This window comes from Podospora pseudopauciseta (genome assembly GCF_035222475.1).
Source record: "Podospora pseudopauciseta strain CBS 411.78 chromosome 7 map unlocalized CBS411.78m_7, whole genome shotgun sequence".
Lineage (NCBI taxonomy): Eukaryota > Fungi > Ascomycota > Sordariomycetes > Sordariales > Podosporaceae > Podospora > Podospora pseudopauciseta.
This window is the reverse complement of record NW_026946667.1, coordinates 1,176,073-1,200,916: the sequence shown is the minus strand read 5'-3', so window position 1 is coordinate 1,200,916 and position 24,844 is coordinate 1,176,073. Positions and strand designations below refer to the sequence as shown.

Genomic DNA, 24,844 nt, shown 5'->3' with positions numbered 1-24,844 from the left:
TTGAGACACTCCCCCCGTGTAGGGGCGCTGTGGCTACCCATCATGCAGCTCGTTTCAGCTAGTCCTCGGGAGCTACATTGTCTCTCGGCCCGCTTCTTGTCATGTTGTCAGGCATACGGCAACTCACCTCGGCACGGTCGAGACGCTCGTGAACTGTCGATAACAATCTACACTTTGAAGGGGTGTGGATCGAATCGTCAGTTGGTACTGGGTACAGTAAACAGCAACAAGGGCCGGGCGTGACGGACCAAGATCTCTACCAGGTTGCCGTATCGCGCATGCAGCCCATCTGCAGTTCAGGACGGAAAAAGGTTGGATATCACATCTGACAAAAGATGCCGTCTGCAAGCCCTTGGGCCTCCTTGGAAGGTGGTCGAGTTCTTCATGATCTGTTTTGGTTGAGAGGTGCCTGGGGCTGCCTCGTGGAAGATGATTGCCCCCCAAACCATGACGCCCCCAGCGGCATGTAGTATATATACCAGATATTCGTTCTCCCTTTGTACCTTGGAACCCATCCCTGGCCTTCCTATTGTTCAACCTTTTGTCTGAATAGTTCCTGGCGTGTTTTCATTTTGCTCTGTCCACTTGACTTGGAGTTTTAGCTGAGTCGATCACGACCACGAGAAATATTCCGCCAATATTGTGCTCTATCTTCACCTTCAGTTTCGCCGGTCCTTTTAAATTGCCTCGTAAGCCGTCAGTTTAGAAGAGTCGATCGCCTGAAACCAGCAGCCTCTTCCGCAGAAAAACCGAATCAAGTTAGCTGGACCCTGAACATCAAGACACGGCCTTGTCGACAATGTCTCGCAGCCAAGCGTATCACCAAAATCTGGTTCTTGTCACAGTCCCGCCGGGGAATATCACTGGATTATATTACATCACTATTGCAAATGTAGCCGCAGTCCTTTTGGAACTGGCTTGTCTCTGAGGCTAACCCCGATGTCTCCCTGCAGTTCTCACACAGCACAACATGGAAAGATCTCAAGTCTTTTGTTTCTCAAGTCTGCGAGGTAGACTTTTGCCTGATCTATGACCCGACCGCGGGCTTCGTCCGGGTCAAGGGGCTGGAGAACTTTGAGAAGGCGTACAGTAAGCACTCTGTGTTTTCTTTTTGTTGATATCATTCCTAGCTAACGAAACTCACCCTCACACAGAGTTCCTAGACGGCAACACCCTTCACTACCGCTGCCTCCAAGCCGACGCCAGAAACAGAGACCAGTCCACCGTTGTCAAGCTCCCGCCCAACGACTACCACGCCATCATGCTCAATGGCCCCCAACGAGGCCGCGTAGTCGAAGACCCCTCCGACCCCCAGCCAGCCCCAGACACATACTACGCCTACCCAACCAACCCTGACCCGGTCGACACCATGGGACGCAACTCAGAGTGCACCTCCCCGATCCAGTACACCACCGACCAAACCTGGCCCTCCTACCCAGCCTACACCACCACCCCCCAAGAATACCCCCCCACCACCCTCCCCTACCAAGACCTCCCCGTTGCTCAGCCCTTCTCTGGCACCACCCTTTACCCCAACCCAGGGGAAACCTACTACCCCGGCCCCTCAGGCAGCAACACCACCGAAGGATACTACCCCGCCCCTCCACCCCAAGAATTCTTCGACCCTTCCTCCTCCCTCACCAACGAGTTCTCCTCCCTCTCCCTATCCTACCCCCGCTCATCGGACCTCATCCTCCTCGAAAACCGCAAGATCATCTTGCTAAATCTCGATAAACGCCGCCTCGACCAGTCGTACATCTCTTCTTTGCTATCCACTTTTTGCCCACCAGCGTACTCCACCGCCATAGAACAAATCGAGATTCCTATCAGTTCCAGGTCCCGAGAAAACAAACCCAAGGGAACGGCGTTTATTACCTTCTCGTCGGCAGAGGTTGCCATGGGGGCGGTGGATTGTCTGAACGGGGTTGCTTTTGGGGGGAGGGGGCTGACGGCTAGGTTGGCGGAGGGAATTCCTGCTGGGAGGGACGGGAAGAAGAACAGGGGGGTGATGGAGGAGCAGAAGAGGGAGCGGAGGAGGGAGAGGCGGGGGGGTGGGGGTGATGGTGGGGGGGAGAGGAAGGAGGAGGGGGCGCCGGTGGTGGTGGATGGGAGTAGGGGGCGGCCGGTTATTGTTAATGGGAGTAGGAGGGAGAGGGGGGGGAGGGCGTGAAAAGACAAAAATGGGGGGTTTGGGGAAGGGTAAAAGTGACTTGATGATGATGTTGAAAGAAAATGTATACGAGGTGTTTTTGGTGTTTGATGAGCATAAGGGGGGTTAGTGGTCAAAACCTTCTTCTTTTTTTTTTTTTTTTTCAGGGGTCAATCTTTTCATAATCTTTCCTTTGGGTCATGAGGTCTACGATTGAATGCTGGTTATGGATACGACATGCAAGGTACAAGCTTTGCTAGCAATAATGTGGATTGTTAATGCTTCAAAGTCCAGCTTGGGAGTGGCATGGCTAGATTTTAACTTTGATGAGTTTCGACGAGCAAGCAGAACAACTCTCCCCCCTGCCAAAACAAATCATGCCTTTTTATACTATGCCATTTTCATACGTGTAGTTTAAAACCAGCCCAAGTTGATTGCTCTCTGAACCCCCCGTCGAGGTTGTCCTTCTACAGCCCGCCAGCCATTTGCTTCAATGTCAATCTATTCATACCAAGACACAATATCAAAACAGCCCATTCCTACATCAGGTCATCATCCCCATCAATTGGGCAACCTCTCCCTCTCCTCCTCCTTCCTGGCCCACCCCTTAAACCACTCCAACGCCTCCGGATTAGCAACACTAGCATTCGTCCTCACCTGCATCCCGCTCAAAATTTGCTTCACCGCCACCTCAATCTTCTTCCCATTCCCCGTCTTCGGCACCCCCCCTCCCGCCTCCTCAATCACCCCCGGCACATGCCTCGCGCTCAGCTCCCGTCTCACCACCTCCCCAATCCGCCTCCTAACCCCCTCATCAAACCCTTTCCCTTCTTTCATAACAACAAACAAACAAACCGTCTCATCCCTATCCCTCTCCCTCCGCCTCCCCACACAAACCGCGTCCTCCACCTCCCCCGCAAAATGTCTCGTCAGCACATTATAAATCTCCGCACTCCCAAACCTAACCCCCGCCGGCTTTAGCACCCCATCACTCCGCCCCAACATGACCAACCCCCCCGTTTTCGAGTCAGGAATCTTGACAAAATCCCCGTGATGCCAGATATTCTCCCCAAACCTCTCAAAATATGCAGAGCGGTACTTGTCCTGTCCAGCAGGGCCGAAAAAGGTTAAAGGCTGGCAAGGAAACGGCTTGAGACAGACCAGATCGCCTTCCTCCCCTTCAGTCGTGACCAGCTCCGGTTCGGCGGATGAAGACGCCGAGTCCATGACCGCAATCGCCATCCCAAGTCCCGCGCACTGAATCTCCCCAACCTTGACGGGGAGTAAAGGACAGGGGGCCCCGAACAGGGAGATGATGTCTGTTCCGCCTGTGATACTCGCCAGGTTGACACGAGAGGGAAAAGCTTGATACACAAACGAAAAGGTTGAAGGGGGTAAGGGGGAGGCGGTGGAGTAGATTGCCTCCAGTCGAGAAAGGTCAAGGTTGTGCTCTGACGCAATAGGGATGACGCTGTTCGCTTCAAGGGTGGTGAGGTACGCGGCTGAGGTGCCAAAGTGGGTTACCTTCAGCTTGGAGAGGAGGATGGGGAGGGAGAGGTAGCCGTTCGGTTTGAAGGGGCTGCCCGAGTAGAGAACCAACGAGGCGCCGCAGGAGAGGGCAGAGACGGACCAGTGGTGCATCATCCAGGAGGTGGTGGTGAAGTACAGCATCCTCGAGGCTGGGGACAAGGAGCAGTGGAGGTAGAGTTCCTTCTTGTGCTGGAGGAGGGTGCCGGCTGCGGTGTGGACTATCGCCTTGGGGAGGCCGGTGGTGCCGGACGAATAAAGGACGTAGAGGGGGTGGGATGGGGGTAGTTGGGTGAAGACCAGAGGTTGGCAGGCAGAGGAAGACAGGAAGGAGTCATGCTCCTCTGCTCTGACGCCCAGGTTGCGGAGCTCATCGAGGCCGGTCTCAAAGTTGGGGAGGCCTTTGATGATGACGACGGTTTCAAGACCGTGCTGCTTGAGAGCCTCGACGATTTCGAGCGTCTTGGCCTTGCCGGACCATTCTTTGCCGTTGTAGAGGGTGGCGTTGTCGGAGAAGAGAACCTGGGGGCGGATCTGAACGAGACGGTCGAGGACAGCGCTGACGCCGCTGTCAGGGCTGATGCCAGTCCAAATCGCACCGAGGGTGGCAGCACTGAGCAAGGCGACGAGAGCCTGGACGTGGTTGGCCACGAAGCCAGCAACGACGCTGTTTTCTTTCACTCCAGCAGCACGGAGAGCATTGGAGCACCTGCGTACTTGATCGCGGAGCTCGGCCCATGTTGTCTCCGTCAACGCATTGTCATCCTCCGTAGCGGTGATGACGGCGACGGCATCCTCGTCGACATCGGCGTTGGCTGGGAACAAGAGGTTCTCGGCAAAGTTCAGACGGGCACCGGCAAAGAAGTCGGGCCTCGGGAACATGGGGGCATCAGGAGCCAGGACCTGAGGGCATTGTTAGCAAACACAGGAAACGGAGGTTTTGTGATAGGGTGGTATGGGCGACCAATTCAGGGGCTCAATTCAGGGGTTACACTTTACACAGAAAACGCACCTGATCAAATGGCTTGGAAGCCTTGATGCCGGCAAAATGCCACACGTCCCCCCAAAAGTCGGCCACATTGTCGACTGACCACTTGTAGAGATCGGGATAATCAGCCAACGACAGCCCATACTTGGAGTTTACGTGCTGCAGAAACTTCCACATCTGGGTCCCCTCAGGGTCAGAGTGCCTCCAGAGCTCCGATGCCGTCATTGTGTCCACCACCACTTCTTTTTCCTTGAAAAAGTTGGGGGATATCCGGCAAACTTGGGAAAGGCGATATGATGGAACAACAGAATGTGTAGTAACGAATGGAGTGGCGGTGTTGGACAAATCCCCAGTTTGAAACCGACAAAGAGAACGACGAAACAAAACAGTTGTTGATGACCCTGATGTACTACTCAACGGGGGGAATCCAGCAACGGGGAATGGAAAAGTGCCCCGCGGATTCTTCCTGGCGTTGCTCTCTTTCTCTCTCTAAACTTCGATCCCGACCTAAAACGACTGGACCGAGTCCGGCGAAAGCCGACGCTTGCCACACGACACCCGAGGGATAACCAGAGAAGAAAGCTCCAGCAAGGCGAGACAACAAGCAGCGCAAACCGGAGGTCGGGGTCGGGCCACTGAACGGATGATGCAAGCGGCGGCATCCCTTCCACACTCGGCAGGTTTCCATGCAGGTACCGGTCTGTTTAACCCGCAGCGGCTGCTTTGACTTTCCATATGTTCGAACGACATCTCCAAAAGTTTAAGCTTGTGCCTTTTCCTTGATCTTGTCTTTCGGGAGCAAAACAAGCATTTCTTGGCCGGAGAATGATTCCGAGAGTAGAGCGAGAAGTACAGAGTGCGTACACCTGGGGAAGACCAAGCCCCTCCCCAAGCTTTTATAGCCCCGAGGTATTCGGCGGTGCTCACCGATCACTGCCCGCTCACCTCATCCGCGTATAATTATATTAACGCATGCGACGCTCCCAGCTGTCACCTCAGTTAGTCTCAGAAACACGCGTAACACTGGGGGGCTGCCACATGGGCAATGTGATAAAAGACGTTCGAAGCAGCCCGCACCGGGTTTCGGGCAATGGAAAAGCCGTTAAGAAAGACATCTGATTTTGACGCAATTGCCGTGGTACAATCAACGGTTCGACGGTGGCAGACGCCGCCGGGTGGTTTGTTACCTTTCCAGTGGAAACTGTTTTGTAAAACTGTACACCGCTCGTTCGGTCATGCCACTTCCTTTTGGGTTCTCCATCTTCTCCAACCACTGCAGTTTTGTTGGTGTTTTTGTCTTGGGAGCACGCCCTGACCCTGACCCTGAAAGATTTCTGACATTCTCTGTGCCTCTTCACGATGGCGCTATGCTGCTCTGGGAGTGACAGCACGAGAGAGTGCCACTGGGAGCGGGCAAACAAGGAGCCCGATTGGCGGGACGCCCTCAAGAGATCCACGGACGGCGGGATACAAGACCAGACCGGCATCAGATTTTTTACAGCGTGTATTATCACCATCTCCAAATTGGGATATGCTGCTAATGCAGGGTGAAGGAGGCCGGTGTAGAGATAGACCGCTGTGCTCAAGTGACGCTGATGAAGCTGATAAAGCTGAATAATGATGGAATCATGACCCCCTCAGTCAGCCCCGGAAGCGCACCGGACGTCTCGGCAACGGGAAGGGCACTGGGCTGGTGGAGGGTGGAGGGTGAGGGTCGATGGCCGATGGTCGATGGTCGATGGTGGGTCGGGGTTGGTGATGGTGATCCATCATCACCCATGGGTGTTGGGTGCTGCAGGTGTGGTGCTGTTGGTGAGCGACAGGGGGCCGCAGGGCGTGGTCAAATTACCAGGTGGCCAAGGTACACGGCAGGCCCCTCCACTTAACCCTGATGGGATGCTAGCAGCAGCGCGCGCAGACCACCCCAATCCACACCTGGTTCCAGGGCATCCGCCAGCGACCGGTAATTTCCTGGCGAGGCGTTCCCCTGGCCTCCATCTCTCTTCGCCTTCTTCGAGTCTGTTTTTTTTCTTTCTCACTTGATTAGATTCCTCGCCCTGTCAGACCAGCCCTTCCTTTTCTCAAACCTCACGTCTCTTGTTCTGCCAGTCCTCGCGGATGAGAGTTTGACCTCGGAAAACAACAACACCACGAACAAGCTCTCAAGACCCGCGCGTACGTGCAGAACAGCAGGGCGAGGGTGTTTTATTCTCCAGTACGAATAACTCGGTTCTATTGTTTCCCGCCGTTTCGATGCCGCGAAAGCTCACAAACCCTTTCTCGACCAGCAGTATGCCACAGTCAGAAAGGGCTGGGGAGCGACGGGCCTCACACTCCAAGGGCAACCGCCTCGTTGGTTTCTTCTCGTCCAAGGCTAAGGAGCAATCGCATTCTCAACAGCAGTCGTCTGTCTCGTCGCCCTCGGCCATGTCGCTGCCCACCATCTCCCTCTCGGCCGCCGCTGCCGGAGAGCAGCACCTCGACGAGCCCCCGACCACTCTGTTCGAGCCTCCTTCGGCCGACGAGGCCCGCAAGGAAGAGCGCGCCGCGTCCCAGTTTGGCCCCCTGCTTCATCCGACTCACCGGCACGTCAGCCAGAGCTTCGGCCAACCGCTCGAGACCCCGATCGAGGATGAGCCTCCCTATTACTTTGTCCTTACCACCTATCTCAGCTACCTAATCCTAATCTTCTGCGGCCATATTCGCGACTTCTTCGGCAAGCGCTTCGGCAACAAGAAGCACTACCAGACCCTCAAGGCCCAGAACGGATATGCGCCTCTTAATGATGACTTTGACAACTTCTACGTCCGGAGACTGAAGCTCCGCCTGGACGACTGCTTCGCCAGACCTACTACCGGTGTTCCTGGCCGCTTCATCACCCTCATGGATCGCAAGTCGGACGACTTCAACCGCACCTACAAGTTCACTGGCACCTACACTCAGACCCTCAACATGAGCTCCTACAACTACCTCGGTTTCGCCCAGTCCGACGGTCCCTGCGCCGACGCGGTGGAGGAATGTGTGCGCAAGTATGGCCTTAGCTCTGCCAGCCCCCGTGCTGATTCTGGTACCAACGATCTTGCCGTCGAGGTGGAGCGCGAGGTGGCCCAGTTTGTTGGCAAGCCTGCCGCCATGGTCTTCTCCATGGGTTTCGTCACCAACGCCGGCTCTTTCCCTGCTCTGGTGTCCAAGGGCTGCCTGATCCTCTCTGACGAGCTCAACCACGCCTCGATTCGCATTGGTGCCCGTCTCTCTGGCGCTGTTATTCGCTCGTTCAAGCACAACGACATCGGCGATCTCGAGGCCAAGCTTCGTGAGGCTATTTCTCAGGGCCAACCCCGCACTCACCGCCCCTGGAAGAAGATTCTCGTTGCTGTTGAGGGTCTGTACTCGATGGAGGGTACCATGGTGGATCTCCCCGGTGTTTTGGCTCTCAAGAAGAAGTACAAGTTCTTCCTGTATGTCGACGAGGCTCACAGTATCGGTGCCCTCGGCCCCCGCGGCCGCGGTGTTTGCGACTACTTCGGTGTGGATCCGGCCGAGATTGATATCCTCATGGGTACTTTGACCAAGTCCTTCGGCGCCAACGGTGGTTATGTTGCTGCCGAGAAGCACATCATCGACAAGCTCAGAAGCACAAACGCCGCCACTCTCCTCGGCGAATCCCCTGCTCCCTCTGTTCTCATGCAAATCCTGGCTTCCCTCCGTATCATCACCGGCGAACTTGCACCTGGTCAGGGTGAGGAGCGTCTCCAGCGCATTGCCTTCAACTCTCGCTACCTTCGTCTTGGGTTGAAGCGTCTCGGCTACATCGTCTACGGCCACGACGACTCGCCCATCATTCCCATCATGCTTTACCACCCCGCCAAGATCGCCGCTTTCAGTCACGAGATGCTCAAGCGCAAGATCTCGGTCGTCGTTGTTGGCTACCCCGCCACTCCTCTCATCAGCTCCCGCGCCCGTTTCTGCGTATCTTCGGCTCACAACAAGGAGGATCTGGACCGTGTTCTTGCTGCTTGCGACGAGGTTGGTGACATTATCCAGATCAAGTACTCCACCGGTTTGGCTGGCGGTGCTGAGCCTCTGCCGGAAGGTGTCACCCCAGAGATGGAGAAGGAGTGGCGCAAGGCCAACGGTCTGGAAGGTGTCATCAAGCCCCCAAGGTGGAAGCTCGAGGACGTGCTGGCGCGCGGTGTACAAGATGCCAAGGTACCCTTGAGATAATTCCCCTCTCTGGGATTCCTTGCTTGCAACGACAAAAAGTATACATGTGCGAGTTACTGTACATAATCACGGGGAAAGCGGGCGTGCTGGCGCGATCTTGAGCATTCCCCTTTGACATTCTACTTTTGGGGTTTTTAGAGATATCCTGTCCAGTTTTCCATTGGAGCCAGGTGTTCATTCGGTATAATAAGCATCTATGAGAAATGGGTGGGGAGGGGCTTGGGGGGGTGGTACAAGGTGCAAGGTTGGCTGGCTTTGGTGTCCGGGTTTAATTAATGTGGAATGTTTGGCACGGCTGGGAAACACAAAGGGCCTGGGATGGATGTATGGATGGGATGGGACGAATGAATGGATGACAGGTCAAAGATGGAGGGACGCGGGTGGGGGAGGGGTGGAAGCGTGTGTGGTGTGTACCCGGACAACCTTGGGCTTGTATATTTCTATAAAGCATGGGAAGCAGGAGTTGGTTGTGCGTCTTTTTTTTCGGAGGCGCAAACGCTATGAAAATGAATAGAACCTCAGCCGTTTTACCAGCTCCATGGTATCGGTGTAGAGAAAAGAAATCTTGAGGAATAGATCCGAACCGTATATTTAATGTTGTTTTCGCATGCACATGGTTTGAATTCGAGCTTTTTTGTACGTGTATAAAAGGGGACAAGGTTACAAGTTTAGCCTTTCAATTTCCGGTCACGTGGTACCGCGTTCTCTCAACGCCACGGCTATACGCGTCCATCAGGGAATCTGCTTGCACCACTATAACCATTTTCGGAGCTACCTAGCCAACATCGCCATCACTTTTTCTCTGGCCCTGGCATCACTTGTGCTTTTGTTGCGACGAGGTAAGAACCCGGTGCCATTCAGACTCGTTGACCACAGTCGGCATCACTGTCAAAAATCGCCTGTCTCAGAAATAATCAAGACCACGGCAGGCATATTGGTAAGTCAATTTCTTGATGGGGACAATTTTGGGTTGAAGAAGAAGCCGCTGGGTCACGCCTATTCTTCTGTTTGCTCACCCACTACAAAAGCCTTTCTTGAACCTCGAGCTCGCTTGCTTTTTCCGCCAACCAACAACTCTAATTAACTACGCAACACAGCTCTACGAATGGCAAAGCCTTCTAAAAAGAAACAACAGACCCTGGAGGCCACCTTAGGTACGTTTCTCTCTTCCTCACCAAAGATAAAATCGCTAATATTTTTCCCGCAGGTCGTCCAAGAGTCAAGCCTGCCGTGATAACCCCCAGAAAAGCGAATCCAACCAAGGGCTCGCCATCCAAGAATAGCGTGATCGCCATGCCACCACCTCCTTCCGCTGCCGCAAGCAGCTCTTCTCCAGGTGGCAACTTTATGACTTCCTCCCAGGTCATACTCAGCAGCGCAAAGAAGACAAGGTCAAGACCGTCGCTCGCCTACCCCAAGGAGCTCGACCAGTCTTCGTCTGCGACCGAGGATGAGCCGCCTGTCAGCTCAACCAGGCAAACGTCCAAAGGGAAGGAGAAGGCCATCGTCATCTGTGAGGACGATGACGATGACGAGGATGAACGGCCCACCAAGCGGGGAAAATCTCGTGGCAAGCCAGCTTCCATCTCTTCGTCGTCAGCATCTCCAAGCCCGGTGAAGGAATCTACCCCGAAACAAAAGCAGCAAGCTCCAGCGGATTCGGACGAGGAGTCAGACGATTTGCCTATCGTGACGCCCGTTTCATCACGTGTCAACAGGAAGAGGCGGCTTGCGGTTGATAGCGATGATTCAGACGACATGCCTTTGGTCTCCTCGCCCGTGAAGAAGCGGAAATTGATCCGTAGAGGCTCTTCACCGGTAAAACAGCAACAGAGCGACTCAGATGAAGAAGAGGTCGTCGCACCTACCCCGAGACTGCGGTCTTCACAAACCCCACGAAAGCCTCTTTCGGCGAAGGAAAAGGCGCGAGAGATGCTTCGTCGGCGACGTGCCGGTGAGACGATCGTTGAGGAGGACGGGGAGGAGGAAGAGCACGAAGAGGAAGATGTAGAGCCACGCAAGGCGCTCTACGATACAGATTCCGACCACCTCGCGCTTTCAGAATTCGAGGATGAAGAAGACGAACAAGAAAACGAAGTCGAGGCCCCCGAACCGTCAGAGCCTGACGGCAAAAAGAAGAGGAAAAAAGACAAGAAAAAGAAAAAGAAGAAGCTCAAAGCTCTCAAGGGCGACTCCGACGACGAGGGCACCGAAGCCGAAGCCGAAGACCTCGATGACTTTGTGGTGGAAGACGATAGCGACGAACCCATGGGTGCCCCGGACGACCTGATGCAAATGCCCCTCCAATTCACCCACCACGCCCGCAAGAAGCTCATCGAGCACTTCCGGGACGTCGTCGAGTGGCTAGTCCAAAACAAGATCAACCCCGGATTCGCCGAAAAGACCGCCGAGCTCTACCGCATCGGCTGGCAGAAACTCGACGACGAGGTCAGAGCGCTCGCCAGCTCAAAATTCACCTCGTCAGCGTGGAAGCCTGACTTTTACAAAGCCTTGCGTGCCAGGCCGCAGTACACTTCCATCGAAGTCGGCGCTTCAGCTCACGAGACAGTCTTTGGATCCAACTGCGAAGCGTGCGGCCGGTCAGGTCACCCAGCAACGTGGACGATTTCCTTTTCTGGCACCCCCTATGTTAAACGTTTTGGGATGGACTTTCTCGACCCGATTGAGCCGCCGAGTGACAGCGATTCCTCCTCCCAGTCCCAATCCGAATCTTACGACGTGGACGAAGACGGGAACACCATCCCCCCCGAAGAGAAGACGTTTTACGTCGGGGTGGTGTGCAACGGCAACGCGGAGATTGCGCACACGTTGATACACTGGAAGCATGCGCTGCAGGATTGGGTGGAGAGCCAGCTGATGGCGGAGGGGTGGATGCAGCCTGCGAGGTTGGCGGAGAGGGAGAAGATGAAGCTGAAGAGGAAGTATAAGCTGGTGGATGAGATTGTGGAGGGGTGGGTGGAGGGGGGGAAGGTGAGGGGGTTGTTTGGGGAGTTTAAGAACCAGTTGGAGCGAGCCAGGAGTCAGCAGACCACGGGGAGGGGGTATAGGAGGGGGTAAGGGGGGTGTTTTTGGGGCGGGCTTGATGGGTTTGGGGGGTTTTGGGGGTGGTGGATGGGTTGGTAGCAGTGATATGGGGACAGTTATGGGAGAGATGATTCATGGGGCAATATGAAACGGTGTTTTTTTGCTACTCTGTGTGTTTGACAGGAGCGTAGACCTTTGAAGATAGTTGAGACGTGTCGAAAGATATTGGTCAGGCGTATCAGCATAATCAAGAGGCGCATCACTATACCTAACCCAGATGTATCCTGTTATCCATGAAGGCCATGCTTGATTCCACATCACAGTATCTCGTCATCAATTTATCCGGAACGCTGTGACGTGTACGGCAGCCACTATATATATATACCACGAGAGTGAGCAGTATCAAGGTAGTTAACAACCCTTTGACATAAGTGTGAAATTCCTTTGTTTTCAATATTTTTATATATATGGATAGAAAGCCTCCCCCCCACTCCGTCCTTCTTCCTAGGCGACCACTCAAATCCCCATACATGTTCCTTTTTGGAAACAATCCATCCAGTATCCTACTTACCAAACCCACATCACATCGCTCACTTCCCAAAAGTGATACTTTCCAGACAAAAACCTCCCAAGGTATAGAAACAAGAAAACAATCAAGATGCTTCCAAATTTTATGTCAACACTCCCTCCCAACCACATTTCCACCCATCTTTCCAACTATTTTGCTGTATATATATAAAAAAAAAAAAAAAAAAAAAAAAAAAAAACTAAATATCACACAGGTCTTGTGTCCCTCCCCTTTTCCTACTCAAATCCAACAATCCGAAACACACATAAATATCACCTCATATCCAAAATCCAACATCTCATCATCCCACCCCGCTCCCTACGCCCTCGCTTGCTCCACATTATCCAAACAAACCTCAGAAACGTCTCCCCAAAGACTCCCTCAAATAATCCCCCCCGGCGGATCATACCCCATCATCCCCATCCCCCCTCCCCTCCCCCCAGACCCCAACCCCGCACTCCCCGGCTGCTGCTGCTGCTGCCCCCATCCCCCCCTCCCATCCCCCCACCATCCCCCCCAACCGCCCCCCCAGCCTGCGCATTGTTTGTCTTCCTGAGCATAAACATCGGCTTCTTCCCCTCCTTGTCCAGCTGCTTGAACAGAATCAACGGCTTCTCATCCAGCCCCAGACACCTCTCCTGGTCCCCATACACAATGTACAGCGCATACTGGTCCCAGGGCGCGTTGATCTGGTACTTCTTCAACGCCGCCGGCAGCACCTTGTAACACGGGTCATCCATACTCACCCTAAAAGACTTGAATATTTCGACCGAGTTACTCGACCCTGGTGTTTCTGGCGCCGGGGTTTGCATCCTTCTCGGCGCGGGGACGGCCGTTGTTTTGGTTTGGTTGCCGTAGTGGTCGTTTTCGGAAAAGGTTGTTCTGGTTGACGAGGGCGGTTGCTGTGGTTGTTGCTGTTGCTGCTGGGGTGGTTGATCAGAGCGGTAGGCTCGTGAGGACAAGGTATTGCCTACTAGACCGGTGCTTGGTGGCGAGGTGGGGGAGGGCATGTTGGGTGATGGATATCCCGGGGAGACGGAGCTGCCTACGCCGTTCATGGCTGCGAGGTGGGACGACGACATGACTGCTCTGTCTGCCGCTCCCGAGGGGTCGAGGGTCTGCTCGACTAGGGAAGGGTTGTGTGTGGTTTGAAGATGAGTTGGTGATGTTGCTTTTGGTGTCGTCCCGAGCTTAATCACTTTAGTTGAGTATTTCCTCGACAGGCTACTATTGTATTGGTTGGCTGATGACGGCGTTGGTGCAGGCGGCGATAGGGTATCTCCATACGACGGATCGTTTGGTAAAGGCTGTTGGTAATCCTTGGCCAACCTCAACGCGGGGAGCATATCCTCGCGCAGCCTCCTAAAATCGTCCGTGAGTCGACGCAAGTCCTGTTCAAACATGGAGATCCGCTCGTCTCGAACACGCAGTTGCTGGACAAGATGTTGAATGTCCTTCAACGTTGCGTTTGCTGCCTGGGCTTCGGTTTCCGCAGCTGCGTTTTCCTCGTGTTAGTCACCAAGCACATCCTCCTGGAACAGGTGGTTACCACATACTGGGCGGCATGTAATGATCGCTCTCGATAGGTACATCCTGGGCTTTTTTGACATCATACACGGATTTCAATATTGTTAGGCGGTGGCCCACGCTGTTGATTCCCATGGATTTGAGATCGTCATGCTGAAGAGCCACCAGAGCCTCGCCCACAATCTCGTTTTCTTGTCAAAGAATGTTAGCGGTGACATTCCTTCGTGAAACCCAGCCGGCGCAAGCGTACCTAGAAATATATCTGCATATTGTTGAACGCCTATTGACGCAATAAAATCGGCACACTCTTCGGCAGTCCATTCCGAAATGATGGTCTCTGGGAGCCTGTCGGCGCTTGAGCGATAGCCATAGGTTGTCGGTGTGTGTTCGGTTGAAGGTGGGTCAGAATCGATAGGAGAGGTCTCGACATCAGTGGCCATGGGCGAGCTTCCATGGATATCTCTCTCGTACTCGTCGTCGGCGTCCGACTCGGCGTAGGCGGTACCTGAATCGAAATTCATGACTGAAGTAGTTCTGTGAGGCCCTCACAGCCCAAAGCTGAAACGAGGGCCGGATTGTCGGTTTTCTGGGGCCCTTAAAGAGAGAACTGGTAGAGCTACCAGAAGACGAGGTGGTGGCCAGCGTCGAGGGCAGAGGGTCCTCGGCGTGGGGGGCGACGATAAGGGGTGCGACGGTTCAGGATCTTCTCGCGGGTCCCAAAAAGCTGATTTGTGTAGAGGAACGGAGATATACAGAATAATCACTTTCAGCAAAGCAACCGATTTCGGCGGCGATGGTGTCCAACGGCGCCAAAATTGGGAAAATCCAACTAGCTGGAAAGCCGTTCCAACAATTCAGGTACAACGGCAGCCCCTCCTTAAACCTCAACGGGCGGTGCGGTCGGCCTCGGGAGACGGGCTCTTTGCTCTTCGGTCGGCGGATCGGGGGGTCGCGATGGTGGCAGCGACGACTTCGGAAGTGTCTTGTCGCTGTTGACGGGCGACCTGGAGGAAAAACAGGCGGTCGTGATGCGGGCGGAGGTTGATTGCGGATTCAGGTTGCTGTTGTCGTAGCCGCTCGCTTTGGCCGCTTGGAAGTGGTGGTGGCACCCGAAATGGTCTTAGCGCCAAATTTGCAAGTCGGTTGCGTGGCCCCGGCCCCTCGACCCGCTTCTTCTTAACGGGGGAGACGGGGTTTCCTAGTCCACCGTTGCATCTGTTTTGAACTGATCCTCGACCTTTGACCTCAACCTTCACCTCGACGACTGCTGATCACAAACACCAATTCCAGTTGTTTTTTTTTTTTTTTTTTTTTGTTTTCGTCTGAATATTCTGAGCACTCTGAATCTCATCTCAGCAGCGGCACTTGAATACCTTGTGCCTGGCCACCAGAGTCCAGATGGCGTATCAGCATGAAAGTTTGTGGCAGCAGCACATTCATAGGGCTCTCACAGCCTTGCCATAATTGCTTCTCCCCCACCAAAAATATATTGAACAGCAGCACAAGTCCGCAGTCAGCTCACATTCTTCCTCCTCGTCAAACGTTGCCATCTAAGATTTATCTCAGCTCATCACAAGTACGCCTGGTACACTTATTACACTCTTTCATAGGCTGCGCAAGTCACCAGGCCACCACATAATTATCACCCATCTTCAACACCCCCGTTTCCCCCCTTCCCTACCTCCCCTTTCCACAAAAAAGAAAGCTTCAGTACCCGCCCACCAAGTTTCACCAAAGCCTGCCCCCATCGTCCAGAACGTCCAACACATCCCCATCAATCCCCTGTCCATATATAACCACCCATATCCCAAACCCCGCGTTTCACCTTTTTTTTCCCCCCTAACTCGACCCAGCCAAACGGCCCGGTATCTCTTCCTCCCGTCCACCATGCCTGGTCACCAAAATCCTCGGATCAACAAAATGAATCCTTCTCGTTCTTCTAGAAATATATACCTTAAAAACTCAATTACTTGATTATGCATTGATCTGTCAAATCTATATGTGGACATCACCTCACACATAAACTTGACACAAAAAAAAGTTCAGATGATAGTTCACAAACAAGAAAAGGAAACACTCATGGTAGAGATGAACTCCCCTATCTCAGTGATAGGGATCATATCATCATCAAGCATCTTGAACAGCCGTCTCAAACAAACCGCCAAGCGGTTGGCACAAATGCTACGTTCGTCATGGGCGGTTATCGTCATATTTTAGTCCACTCAAACAAAGAACACATGCTTGCTTGTTGTTCGGGTTTCTTCAACCGATAAGTTTCCCCCCTGGGCCAGGGAGCCTAAATAGGGGTAAGATCCACCCGAACAGTTACTCGATATATAGAAAGATTTCTGTCGTGTTTCAAAAATAATTCCATTCAAAATCTTCGCTAACATGTTCACGATATCTCGTTGCAAAAAAAAAAAAAAAAAAAAAACAAAACAGCTATCCTCCCAAACTCATTATACCAAACCCATATCAGAATTCCTCCCAAAACCCATCCCCAAATTCCCATCATGCTTGATCACTTCTAGTATGCCCCATCCATGTCCTACACCACCCTCATAATCCCTCCTAACCCCCCTAAAACCCAGAACTCCTCTTCCTCTGCACCCTCCTCCGTCCCCCACCCCCCTCCTCCTCCTTCTTCGGCCTATGCGGCAGCGTCTGGCTCAACTTCGCCTGCAACTCCGGACTCATCCTACTCTCAACCTGACTCCTCACATGCTCCAACTGCTGCCCCGCCCCCTTCCAAAGCACATTCAGCTTATTGCAATGAAACGGCCCCTGGCCCCCTTGCTGTTGATTCGGGCCCGACCCCGGCCCCGCACTCACCGGTCGTGGCGGCAGCGCCGGCGCCGGAGCACCTAACCACTGCGGCTGCTGCTGCTGTGGCGGCGGGGGGGCAGGGAAAAACTGTTGCTGCTGCGGGATAGAAGGCGAGTTATTCACCGATGACGCCGGCCTAGGAGGCAAAGAAGGCCGATCCGATGGGAGGTCCTGGCCCTCAACCCCGTACTTCTTGCGCAGACGTTCCGTTTCTTTAGCGATTTCCGCTTCTCGCTTGCGCTGGGCCTTTTCCTCCTCTTCGAGCATCTTTTTGATGCGCTTCTGCTCTGCGCGTTCGGCCTTCTCCCGCTCGCGTTGTTCGCGCTCGACGAGTTCTTGCAGGCGGCGGGTTTCTGCTTCGATGGAGGCTGTAGGGGTGGAGGTGAAGGTTACGGCTTGTTTGTTTGGTGGGCCGCCGGGGGGCGGGGGTGGGATGTTGTTTGCTGTTGTTGTTGGGGGAGCTGCGCCAGGTTTGGAGGAGGTAGTAGGCATTGTGTTGTTCTTGACCGGGGGAGGAGTGTTGTTCAAGGCTCCTGACATGGCGGCTGGGGGGGTTGCTGCCGGGGGTGGAACAACTGCTGCTGCTGCCACCACATTGGGACGGGAGTTCTTCCTCTTCTGCGGGTTGGGGAGGGGCCCGGGGCTGGTGGCCGAGACGTTGAACAGCCCTGGCTTGGGGTTGAGGTAGAGATCCTTGATGACTTCTGCGCCGAGGAGGAGGACCAGCTCTAGTCCCTTGCGGTCTTCAACCTCTACTCGGTGAAGGTTTGGCTGGTAGAGGGTCATGGCGCTTTCTCTTGATCCCTTGTACATGGCGACTGTGATATCGGGCTCCTTGCTCTTCTTGCCTGCCGTGTTCTTGCCTGACATGTAACATGTCATATCCTTGCTGAGTTTGCCCTCCTTTTTCCAACGGAACATGATCCGCGGGATCAGATCAGCGGCTGCTGGAGAGGTGTTCTGCTGCTCACGGTCGAGCTCACTCGTCGTGGGAGTCTTAAATGTCTGAACTGGAATCTCAAACTCCCAGGTATCACTCTTGTTCCAGCTGCCTGCCATCAGCTTCATTGCGATAGTCTGATCTGGATCATAGAGTTGGATAGAGAAGCTGTCTGGAATAATCGCTGTCGCTGGCGCAGGAGGAGCGCCAGACTGTGCTTGGGCACGGATCTCGGCCGCGGAGAGGGTAGGCAGTGTCCATTCCGGTTCGACCGTCACCTCGCCGTATACAACATTGTGGTTATAAGGATCGCAAAGCCCAACGCCATACTTGTTGCGAGAAGCTGGCAGCGCGGGGTCTGGTTTTCGCAATAGATACTCGGGAGATGGCTCGGAGCCGTTCTGAGTGAAGTAAAGTATGGTTGAGAGTGGGTCGTCTGACGATGGCTTGAACCGAAAGGTTGGAAGGTTTTCGTCGAGCATCTTGATGTTCTGGGTGCGCGAGGGGCAACGTTGAACAACTTTGGAAACAAGCTTGGAGTTGGAAGGAAATGAGCAAGAGTTTACTTTTCTTTGCAGATGATGTACAGAAAGAGGAATGCTTGGCTACTGCTGCTGACGTCCCGTGAGTCAGGCGCAGCAGAATGGAAACTGACACGGGGCTAAGTTATTGGCAGCTGAAGCAAGCAACAAAGATGCCGACCCAAGTTGACCCCGCGATGTTGGACTGGCCCGCCCAGGCAAACGTCACCGTCGGTCTTCGGCTCAGCCACCAACCGAGCAACCACCGCGCGTGCAGTTTCGATTGCCATTGGTTGCAAGGACTGCGTCATGTCGAGTTCTCAGGGGCAAACTCCAGTTTCTAGCTATTTTAGTTTGCAGGTATGAAAGGGTTCGATCTGAGATGCCGGCTCTCTAATCATCTTGCTGACTGCGGGACACTTCTTGAAGAGTGGTTTCTCGATTGGCTCAGCTGTTGGTTGAAACCACCACCGAGGCAGAGGCATGACAATGAAGGAGCTTGCCAACTGACAACGAGACTGGTCATGCTTCCTGAGCAATGTCTGGAGAAAGTGGCGCGGAGGGAGCCCAGAAGTTCGCTCTCTCAGGGCTGATGCCAAGTGAGGTAACCCTAACCCTGACCGTCTAACAGGCAAAATGCAGCCCCACATTGTTCACCTTAGCTGGTCCGTGCCTGGGCAAGTGAATTTCTGCCCCCCACACGTGACCACACACAAATCCGAAAACCCATCGGCTCACAAATTCGCTAACGACCCTTTTTACGAAACCTCGACAGCAACCAAATTCTGGACAACACGAGCGAAGCCTCGACAACAGTTGCCCATCATGAGTTTGGTCTCGGGTGAGAAGGTACGTCTGTCTATCTCTATCGCCATCAGTTGTTGAGTTTGCCTGCCTGCGAAATGCCCGTGTTGTGGTCGCCGCCGCCTCCCCGATCGAAAACTTCGAAGCAGAACTCGTCCTTGACGATATCATCGACGATCGCAATCTTCCCACCTCGAAATCGATCAAATCAATATCGTGCCTCAAAACCCACCAATTCGGACCTTGATGGCGGCCAGAAACACAGTCGACACATTGCACCGACTCAGCGGATCTGCCGGATAAGCCCAGAGCTTTGGGACTCTATCTAGGCCCCAGATGCCCACGATGTGACTGTTTGAGTTATTGGACGTGTTTGGTCAGCATCGAGAGTTTGGCAATATCACAAAATGAGAGATGGCAGCATGGCAAACTGAGCAGACGGCGGGCATCATATTGAGTGTTGAGGGCCGGGCTAACTAGTCTCACAGAGCAATTTCAACCACATTCTGCGTCTGCTCAACACCAACGTTGACGGCAAGCAGAAGGTCGTTTACTCCTTGACGTGAGTTCGAACCGCACCAGTCGCAAACCGCTTTGACATTGGCTAACCCCCAGTCCAGCAAGATCAAGGGTGTCGGTCGCCGCTACTCCAACTTGGTGTGCAAGAAGGCCGATGTCGACCTGAAGAAGCGCGCCGGTGAGCTCACCTCCGAAGAGCTCGAGCGTCTGGTCACCATCATCCAGAACCCCACCGCCTACAAGATCCCCGCCGTATGTCATCCCTCGGTGCCCTCCCGCCACCGAATAGCAAGCTAACAACATGAATAGTGGTTCCTCAACAGACAGCGCGACATTGTCGATGGCAAGGACTCCCAGATCCTCGCCAACGGTGTCGACTCCAAGCTCCGTGATGATCTCGAGCGCTTGAAGAAGATCCGTGCCCACCGTGGTCTCCGTCACTACTGGGGCCTCCGTGTCCGTGGCCAGCACACCAAGACGACTGGTCGCCGCGGCCGGACCGTTGGTGTCTCCAAGAAGAAGGGTGGTTAAGCATTTGCGGGAAGCGTGCGGTTTTGTTTGGCACTGCTGTGCTTGGCTTTTCGGTGGTGTTATCTCAGGCAAAGGATGGTCATGGGGCTCGGGTTGATTTTTTTTTCCTTTGCGACGTCTCTACTCTCTGTGGAGGTCGCCGGATTGCTAAAGGGAACCACCATGATACACAGCATGACAATACAGGCGCAGATATGAAAAAAGTACATGACCATTTCTAGTGACTTATATTTGCGTATGGCGATTTGTGTGGTACAAAATCAAAAGAACTTTTTATTTCCTATCAACAGTAACTAGACCAAGGCATGCTAGAAGGGGTATCAAGATATTTGTTTGGGCATCTTCAAGTTTTTTTCTCTTTTAGTCCTCGTGTGTGACCGCCCTATCCAGCACCTCGACGTTGCCTCTCCCCTTGGTCTCGTTCTCGATGAAATCTGAAAGATCCTTGAAGATGCCTGGTTCAACGAAACCAACAGCTTCCCACTCGGAACCCATGACGTCCTGACTCTCGACCTGCTCGAATAAACCGAGAATCTTATCCTTGACCGTGCCTGGTGCCTTCTTCTCCCCATCCTCGTCCTCCTTTCCAGCAGCCGCTTTGGGAGCCTTGACTGACTGCTTCAGGACATTCGTCGGGCAAGTAACACGCACCCGCATGCGCGCTCTCGCGATAGGTATCGGCTGGTGCGCAACAAGAGCCTTCATCGCCTCCAACGCCTGCGACTTTGCGCTCTTGGTAGCGCTCACGCCCTTCCAAATCGGCTTCGGCGCCTGCGGTTTCGACTCCCCTGCCTCCCCCGTTGCGGGCGTCCCACTGGCACTGTTCCCGTCCTCCTTCTTATCCTTGTCGCTATTACTCTGCTGGTGCGCCTGCGAACTGAGCTGATCGAGCGCCTTTTCGATGATACTCGTGGTGTATACCCTCTTCGTCCTCGGGTCAACCAGCTTGCTGGCCACCATGCCCATCACCTCATTGTGCACGCGCTCCAACTGGGCGGAGCGTTCTTTTTCTCCGACTTGCATCTCGCCCTTCTTGAGAATCTCGAGGATGATGTCGTCGACGGAGACGTCCTTGCCAAAGGCTTTGGCGAGCTCGGCCGAGGGGGCGGTTTGGCCTTTGGAGACGTTGAGGAAGACGTTTGGGATTTGGAGGACGTTGTCGAGGTCTGTTTCGATGCCGGAGCGCCACTCGAGGACTTTGTTTTTGTAGCAGGCAATTTCGAAGCGCTTTTTGCCTTTTTTGAGGCGGACGAGGGAGACGTTTGTTAGCTTGATTTGGTTGGAAGGTTGTTGGATGACCATTGTGGTGGTTTGGCCTCGGTCGAGGACTTGTGTAGTAGATGTGGTGGTTTGGTTGGTGAGAAGGGGATGTGGATGTTGATGCGGTTAGAACAAGGGTTTCATTTGTACAGTGTGACTGTGTCTTTTGTGAGGCTGGAAGAGGTTTGCTTGATAATCATCAACTTTGCGATCAAGGTGGGACAGGGAGATTTTGCTACAAATTTGGTTTCTATCAAAATCCTACCCCGCCATCTTGGTCACTGGCGGAGCATTCTTGGCTGACTCTAGGCCTTGTCGATTGCTAGCGCGACACATGAGATCGGTCACGTCGTTGATGATACCCCTTGAAGCTTGAAGGCGCGCTGTCCCTTCTTGGAATGGTTCTCAATGTCTGAGCGAGAATTTCTTTGTGACGAATACCAAGCTTCGACGACAGCTCAGCAAAAGCCAGCATCTTGGGATGCGCCGGAACTGCGATAGTCACGCCGGGTTGCGCACTAACAATCACTGATAGTGAGTCAAGACGGTGGGTCACTGCAGCGCGCGCTGGCACCGCTTTGCTGGGCTTGGACCGACGTAATGCCATCCCCACTTGCCTTACTCTCGACCCCTACAGCATCCGTCGCGCCTTTCGTACGGTGAGGAGGGATAGACAGGAAGTTGAGATGAACTTGAGATAGGAGCTTTAATCTCATTTCGATGGGCTCAATTCATTGACAGCAGAAATCGCCTGCTGAATCTCGCGGGGCTGGGTGGCCAGCTGAGGCACGGCAAAGCAACTGGTTGCCATGGGGCTCCTGGCAATGACGAAGCTTATCGGCTCGGGGGACGATAACTGCCAAGTTGATTGGAGCTGCGCCCTTGTCTGCAGGGTTCGCACAGAAAATGCAGCCTCGCGCGCTCACTTGGGCATAGTTTACCGCATTTTCTGTAGACCGCCAAACGTTCTCGTGACCCCAACCTGCAAGGTACCTGGCGCAACCCAGATCTGCCTGTTTCCCCGACCTCCGGGAACAGCTCATTGCTGTTTCAGTTATTAGCTATCCTCCCCCAAGCTTTATTCCTCTTCCTCTCCTCCTTCCTCCATCCATCACCATCTCTAAATTGACTCTTCATCACCATACATATCTACAATGAGGATCGCTGCTTCGACAGTGCTCCTCGGAGTCGCCTCGGCGGCTTCGTTCCAGCAGCAAACACAGCATGTTCTCTCGAGCGGCTATGAACGGGCCCAGGCTGGCATGAAGCCGCTCGCCGAACAGTTCGTTGACGCTGCTGGCAAGCCCATCGCCAACATTGAGGAGGCCTTCCATGGCATGACCGCCGAGGTCAAGGCCCTCTGGGACGAGATCAAGCTCCTCGTGCCAGAAAGTGCCTTCAACCACTCCAACTGGTTCACCAAGCCCAAGCCCGCCCGTCGCCGTCACGACTGGGACCACGTCGTCAAGGGCGCCGATGTCCAGAAGCTCTGGGTTCAGGGCGAGAGCGGTGAAGACCACCGCCAGGTGGATGGCAAGCTTGCCGATTTCAACCTCCGTGTCAAGGCTGTTGACCCATCCAAGCTTGGCGTCGACAAGGTAAAGCAGTACAGCGGTTATTTGGATGATGAGGCCAATGACAAGCACTTGTTTTACTGTATGTTCTGTCTCCCCTAATTCTGCTTAATCGCATTAAGCTAATGTCTATGATTAGGGTTCTTCGAGTCTCGCAACGATCCCAAGAACGACCCCGTGGTCCTTTGGCTCAACGGCGGTCCAGGCTGCTCTTCCCTCACTGGCTTGTTCCTCGAGCTCGGTCCTTCATCGATCGACAAGAAGCTCAAGGTTGTGAACAACGAGTTCAGCTGGAACAACAATGCCAGCGTCATCTTCCTTGACCAGCCCGTCAACGTCGGTTACTCGTACTCTGGCAACTCCGTGAGCAACACCATTGCTGCTGGCAAGGATGTCTACGCTCTCCTGTCCCTCTTCTTTCACCAGTTCCCCGAGTACGCCAAGCAAGACTTCCACATTGCTGGCGAGTCCTATGCTGGTCACTACATTCCCGTCTTTGCCTCTGAGATCCTGTCCCACAAGAACCGCAACATCAACCTCAAGTCGATCCTTATCGGGAATGGTTTAACTGACGGTCTTACTCAGTACGAGCACTACCGCCCTATGGCTTGCGGCAAGGGTGGTTACCCCGCCGTTCTTGACGAGTCTGAGTGCCGCAGCATGGACAATGCTCTTCCCCGCTGCCAGTCCCTCATCCAGAACTGCTACGACTCTGGTAGTGTCTGGAGTTGCGTTCCTGCTTCTATTTACTGCAACAATGCGCTCATTGGCCCCTACCAGCGGACCGGCCAGAACGTTTATGACATCCGTGGCAAGTGCGAGGATAGCAGCAACCTCTGCTACAGCGCTCTTGGCTGGATCAGCGAGTATCTCAACCAGCAAGATGTCATGGATGCTCTTGGAGTTGAGGTCTCTGGCTACGAAAGCTGCAACTTTGACATCAACCGCAACTTCTTGTTCCAAGGCGACTGGATGCAGCCATTCCATCGCCTCGTCCCCAACATCCTCAAGGAGATCCCCGTTCTCATCTATGCCGGTGATGCCGACTACATCTGCAACTGGCTCGGTAACCAGGCCTGGACTGAGGCTCTTGAGTGGCCCGGCAAGAAGAACTTCAACAAGGCCTCTATCAAGGACTTGAAGCTTGCTGGCGCCGAGAAGGAGTACGGCAAGGTCAAGGCCTCTGGCAACTTCACCTTCATGCAGGTGTACCAGGCCGGCCACATGGTTCCCATGGACCAGCCCGAGAACTCTCTTGACTTCCTGAACCGGTGGTTGGGCGGTGAGTGGTACGCGAAATAAGTAGGAGGTACACGTACACAAGGCAGCACAAACAATAGCGCATTCCTAGCATTGTTAGCAGGCTAGATTGATTGTTTGGGGGTTGGGAGCTTTTTGTCGAGCTTTTTATCTTGGACAGTAACACACGGCGCATATCAGGGAGTAATTCATTGGGTTTGTGTTGTACACACTGTGTTTTTTCTCTTTTCCTTGTTCTTTTGGACCAAGCAATAGTAGTAAATGATAAATGATAGGTCGTATATTGACTACCAGCTGAATCTCTATTGCCTCGTATGGTGTTGTGTCTATTTTGATAGCTCCGTGATGTTGTCACACGCTTCCAGCCCGAAAAAGCCGTTTTTGTGTACCTGAGACAATTGGAGAACTCTGTGTGACGCTGGTGGCATTTTTGATGGGAGCATGGCGATTTCCACATGTCTCGGGTTTGGGGGAAGGCTTGACGGTTCCGGCCGTTTGGGAATTTTTTTTTTTTTTTGGAAGGGTGGTGGAAAGTATAGGATGTCTTGGTTTGGAATGGAGGATCACGATGAGGGGAGGAA

General features: G+C 53.8%; 9 protein-coding genes across 9 annotated transcripts; 5 read left to right on the top strand and 4 right to left on the bottom strand.

The window, feature by feature from the left end:
- Window positions 1-799: 799 nt before the first annotated feature.
- On the top strand, window positions 800-2,170 carry QC763_706865 (uncharacterized protein; the record flags this gene model as incomplete). The annotated part of the gene is made up of 3 exons (XM_062915676.1): window positions 800-892; window positions 954-1,089; window positions 1,155-2,170. The coding sequence occupies 3 exons, from the start codon at window positions 800-802 to the stop codon at window positions 2,168-2,170; spliced, it is 1,245 nt and encodes a 414-aa protein (XP_062761664.1).
- A 70-nt stretch (window positions 2,171-2,240) lies between these two features.
- QC763_706860 (uncharacterized protein) lies at window positions 2,241-6,871 on the bottom strand. Its single transcript, XM_062915675.1, has 3 exons — window positions 5,852-6,871; window positions 4,689-5,651; window positions 2,241-4,579 (listed from the first exon to the last, which is right to left on the bottom strand). The coding sequence occupies exons 2-3, from the start codon at window positions 4,887-4,889 to the stop codon at window positions 2,711-2,713; spliced, it is 2,070 nt and encodes a 689-aa protein (XP_062761663.1). The 5' UTR covers window positions 4,890-5,651; window positions 5,852-6,871; the 3' UTR covers window positions 2,241-2,710.
- Window positions 6,872-6,917: 46 nt separating this feature from the next.
- LCB2 (serine palmitoyltransferase component) lies at window positions 6,918-8,888 on the top strand (the record flags this gene model as incomplete). Its single annotated transcript, XM_062915674.1, has 1 exon — window positions 6,918-8,888. The coding sequence occupies one exon, from the start codon at window positions 6,918-6,920 to the stop codon at window positions 8,886-8,888; it is 1,971 nt and encodes a 656-aa protein (XP_062761662.1).
- Window positions 8,889-9,993: 1,105 nt separating this feature from the next.
- On the top strand, window positions 9,994-11,966 carry QC763_706840 (uncharacterized protein; the record flags this gene model as incomplete). Its single annotated transcript, XM_062915673.1, has 2 exons — window positions 9,994-10,042; window positions 10,096-11,966. The coding sequence occupies 2 exons, from the start codon at window positions 9,994-9,996 to the stop codon at window positions 11,964-11,966; spliced, it is 1,920 nt and encodes a 639-aa protein (XP_062761661.1).
- Window positions 11,967-12,914: 948 nt separating this feature from the next.
- MTS50 (Mitogen-activated protein kinase adapter protein MST50) lies at window positions 12,915-15,360 on the bottom strand (the record flags this gene model as incomplete). Its single annotated transcript, XM_062915672.1, has 3 exons — window positions 14,279-15,360; window positions 14,058-14,219; window positions 12,915-13,996 (listed from the first exon to the last, which is right to left on the bottom strand). The coding sequence occupies exons 1-3, from the start codon at window positions 14,547-14,549 to the stop codon at window positions 12,915-12,917; spliced, it is 1,515 nt and encodes a 504-aa protein (XP_062761660.1). The 5' UTR covers window positions 14,550-15,360.
- Window positions 15,361-16,608: 1,248 nt separating this feature from the next.
- Window positions 16,609-18,276, bottom strand: QC763_706820 (uncharacterized protein; the record flags this gene model as incomplete). The annotated part of the gene is made up of 1 exon (XM_062915671.1): window positions 16,609-18,276. The coding sequence occupies one exon, from the start codon at window positions 18,274-18,276 to the stop codon at window positions 16,609-16,611; it is 1,668 nt and encodes a 555-aa protein (XP_062761659.1).
- A 219-nt stretch (window positions 18,277-18,495) lies between these two features.
- Window positions 18,496-20,515, top strand: RPS18 (ribosomal 40S subunit protein S18B). Its single transcript, XM_062915670.1, has 5 exons — window positions 18,496-18,675; window positions 18,745-19,164; window positions 19,608-19,681; window positions 19,740-19,890; window positions 19,948-20,515. The coding sequence occupies exons 2-5, from the start codon at window positions 18,952-18,954 to the stop codon at window positions 20,167-20,169; spliced, it is 660 nt and encodes a 219-aa protein (XP_062761658.1). The 5' UTR covers window positions 18,496-18,675; window positions 18,745-18,951; the 3' UTR covers window positions 20,170-20,515.
- Window positions 20,516-20,529: 14 nt separating this feature from the next.
- Window positions 20,530-21,471, bottom strand: QC763_706800 (uncharacterized protein; the record flags this gene model as incomplete). Its single annotated transcript, XM_062915669.1, has 1 exon — window positions 20,530-21,471. The coding sequence occupies one exon, from the start codon at window positions 21,469-21,471 to the stop codon at window positions 20,530-20,532; it is 942 nt and encodes a 313-aa protein (XP_062761657.1).
- Window positions 21,472-21,791: 320 nt separating this feature from the next.
- Window positions 21,792-24,590, top strand: QC763_706790 (uncharacterized protein). Its single transcript, XM_062915668.1, has 2 exons — window positions 21,792-23,085; window positions 23,143-24,590. The coding sequence occupies exons 1-2, from the start codon at window positions 22,584-22,586 to the stop codon at window positions 24,303-24,305; spliced, it is 1,665 nt and encodes a 554-aa protein (XP_062761656.1). The 5' UTR covers window positions 21,792-22,583; the 3' UTR covers window positions 24,306-24,590.
- Window positions 24,591-24,844: the final 254 nt, after the last annotated feature.

Excerpts from the sequence above, each read along its gene's own strand:
- QC763_706860 (XM_062915675.1), bottom strand. The coding sequence starts at position 4,889 with ATGACGGCATCGGAGCTCTGGAGGCACTCTGACCCTGAGGGGACCCAG. Across the intron at positions 4,580-4,688 it reads CTTCCAAGCCATTTGATCAG|GTCCTGGCTCCTGATGCCCC; the intron begins GTGCGTTTTCTG and ends CAATGCCCTCAG.
- RPS18 (XM_062915670.1), top strand. The coding sequence starts at position 18,952 with ATGCAGCCCCACATTGTTCACCTTAGCTGGTCCGTGCCTGGGCAAGTG. Across the intron at positions 19,165-19,607 it reads GTTTGGTCTCGGGTGAGAAG|AGCAATTTCAACCACATTCT; the intron begins GTACGTCTGTCT and ends CTAGTCTCACAG. Across the intron at positions 19,682-19,739 it reads AAGGTCGTTTACTCCTTGAC|CAAGATCAAGGGTGTCGGTC; the intron begins GTGAGTTCGAAC and ends CCCCCAGTCCAG.
- QC763_706790 (XM_062915668.1), top strand. The coding sequence starts at position 22,584 with ATGAGGATCGCTGCTTCGACAGTGCTCCTCGGAGTCGCCTCGGCGGCT. Across the intron at positions 23,086-23,142 it reads TGACAAGCACTTGTTTTACT|GGTTCTTCGAGTCTCGCAAC; the intron begins GTATGTTCTGTC and ends GTCTATGATTAG.